This window comes from Pteropus alecto, unplaced genomic scaffold (assembly GCF_000325575.1).
Source record: "Pteropus alecto unplaced genomic scaffold, ASM32557v1 scaffold65, whole genome shotgun sequence".
NCBI classification, from domain to species: Eukaryota; Metazoa; Chordata; class Mammalia; order Chiroptera; family Pteropodidae; genus Pteropus; species Pteropus alecto.
The window spans coordinates 6,817,710-6,818,596 of record NW_006439191.1 but is presented as its reverse complement, the minus strand read 5'-3'; the positions used below and the strand labels follow the sequence as shown (position 1 = coordinate 6,818,596).

Genomic DNA, 887 nt, shown 5'->3' with positions numbered 1-887 from the left:
CCCAACGGTCAGTCAGGTCAGAATAGAGAATTTAAGGGAACTTAAATATTCAGAAAAAAGAAAGAGGGGCTAAAATCTGTCAGATATGCATCCCAAGAAATGATGCTTCATTGCATAAATTAAACATGAGAATTTCTACCTCAGTAAATCTCTCATACAAATACAACCTAACACTTAAAAATAAATCTAAGTCATTATTTACACATATTACTAAGCATATAAAAGAACAAACTATAAAAATAGAGATTTGGTGTGTTTCTTATATCATAGTTGCCAGAATATCTAAAAATTAAAATCCCTCCAAATCAGAAATACTGTAATTTTAAATTTTACTGTGTAAAATTTCTCAATAGCTCACCAAAACAAATACCACCCTACCCCCAAGCCTATAAATACATAGGTGTGTCCGTTGGAAGGCTGAAAAATATTAATTTCAAGGCGTTCGTTTTATTATGAAGGGTACTGCACTTCTGAGACTATACACCAATGTCCACGACCAGTATGTCAACTGTAACGATTCTGGCGAAATGCACAGCCCACTGGACACGTAGAAGTATTTTTTTTTTTTTTACAAATGTTTTGAGAAACGATGCTTAAAATTACACAAAGTTTGAAAACATAATTTGAACAAAGCAAAGTTGGAAATCGTCAGTCTTTTGGCTTTCTGACAAACGGTATCCTTATAACTCCCCAATTTCAGAGCATGAAGTATTTTTCTAGGAAAAATAAAATGACAGTACTTCGGACGCAGCTTTACGTGTCCGAGTCACTCGCAGACGCGGGCCTGCTGCCATCGGGCCCGTCGCTTTCTCTGTCCCAGTCTTTCATGGAGGCCCCCATCATGAAGTCGTCACGCAGGATGGTCCATCCGGGGCCCTCCTCTTTCC

At 37.8% G+C, this 887-nt stretch overlaps 1 protein-coding gene across 2 annotated transcripts in view; it reads right to left on the bottom strand.

Annotated features, from left to right (window-relative positions):
- The window catches only part of RRP15 (ribosomal RNA processing 15 homolog), a 37,283-nt gene that overhangs the window by 11,538 nt on the left and 24,858 nt on the right, over positions 1 to 887 (bottom strand). The window contains exon 6 of one of the 2 annotated variants that reach the window (XM_015592779.2): positions 313 to 887. This exon is cut by the window's right edge and continues 1 nt beyond it. The exons of the other annotated variant lie outside the window; for it this stretch is intronic. Within the exon in view, the coding sequence (XP_015448265.1) occupies positions 754 to 887 (134 nt within the window). The 3' untranslated portion in view covers positions 313 to 753. Of the gene's footprint in view, positions 1 to 312 lie in introns of those variants that run through there. 2 annotated transcript variants of the gene reach the window in all.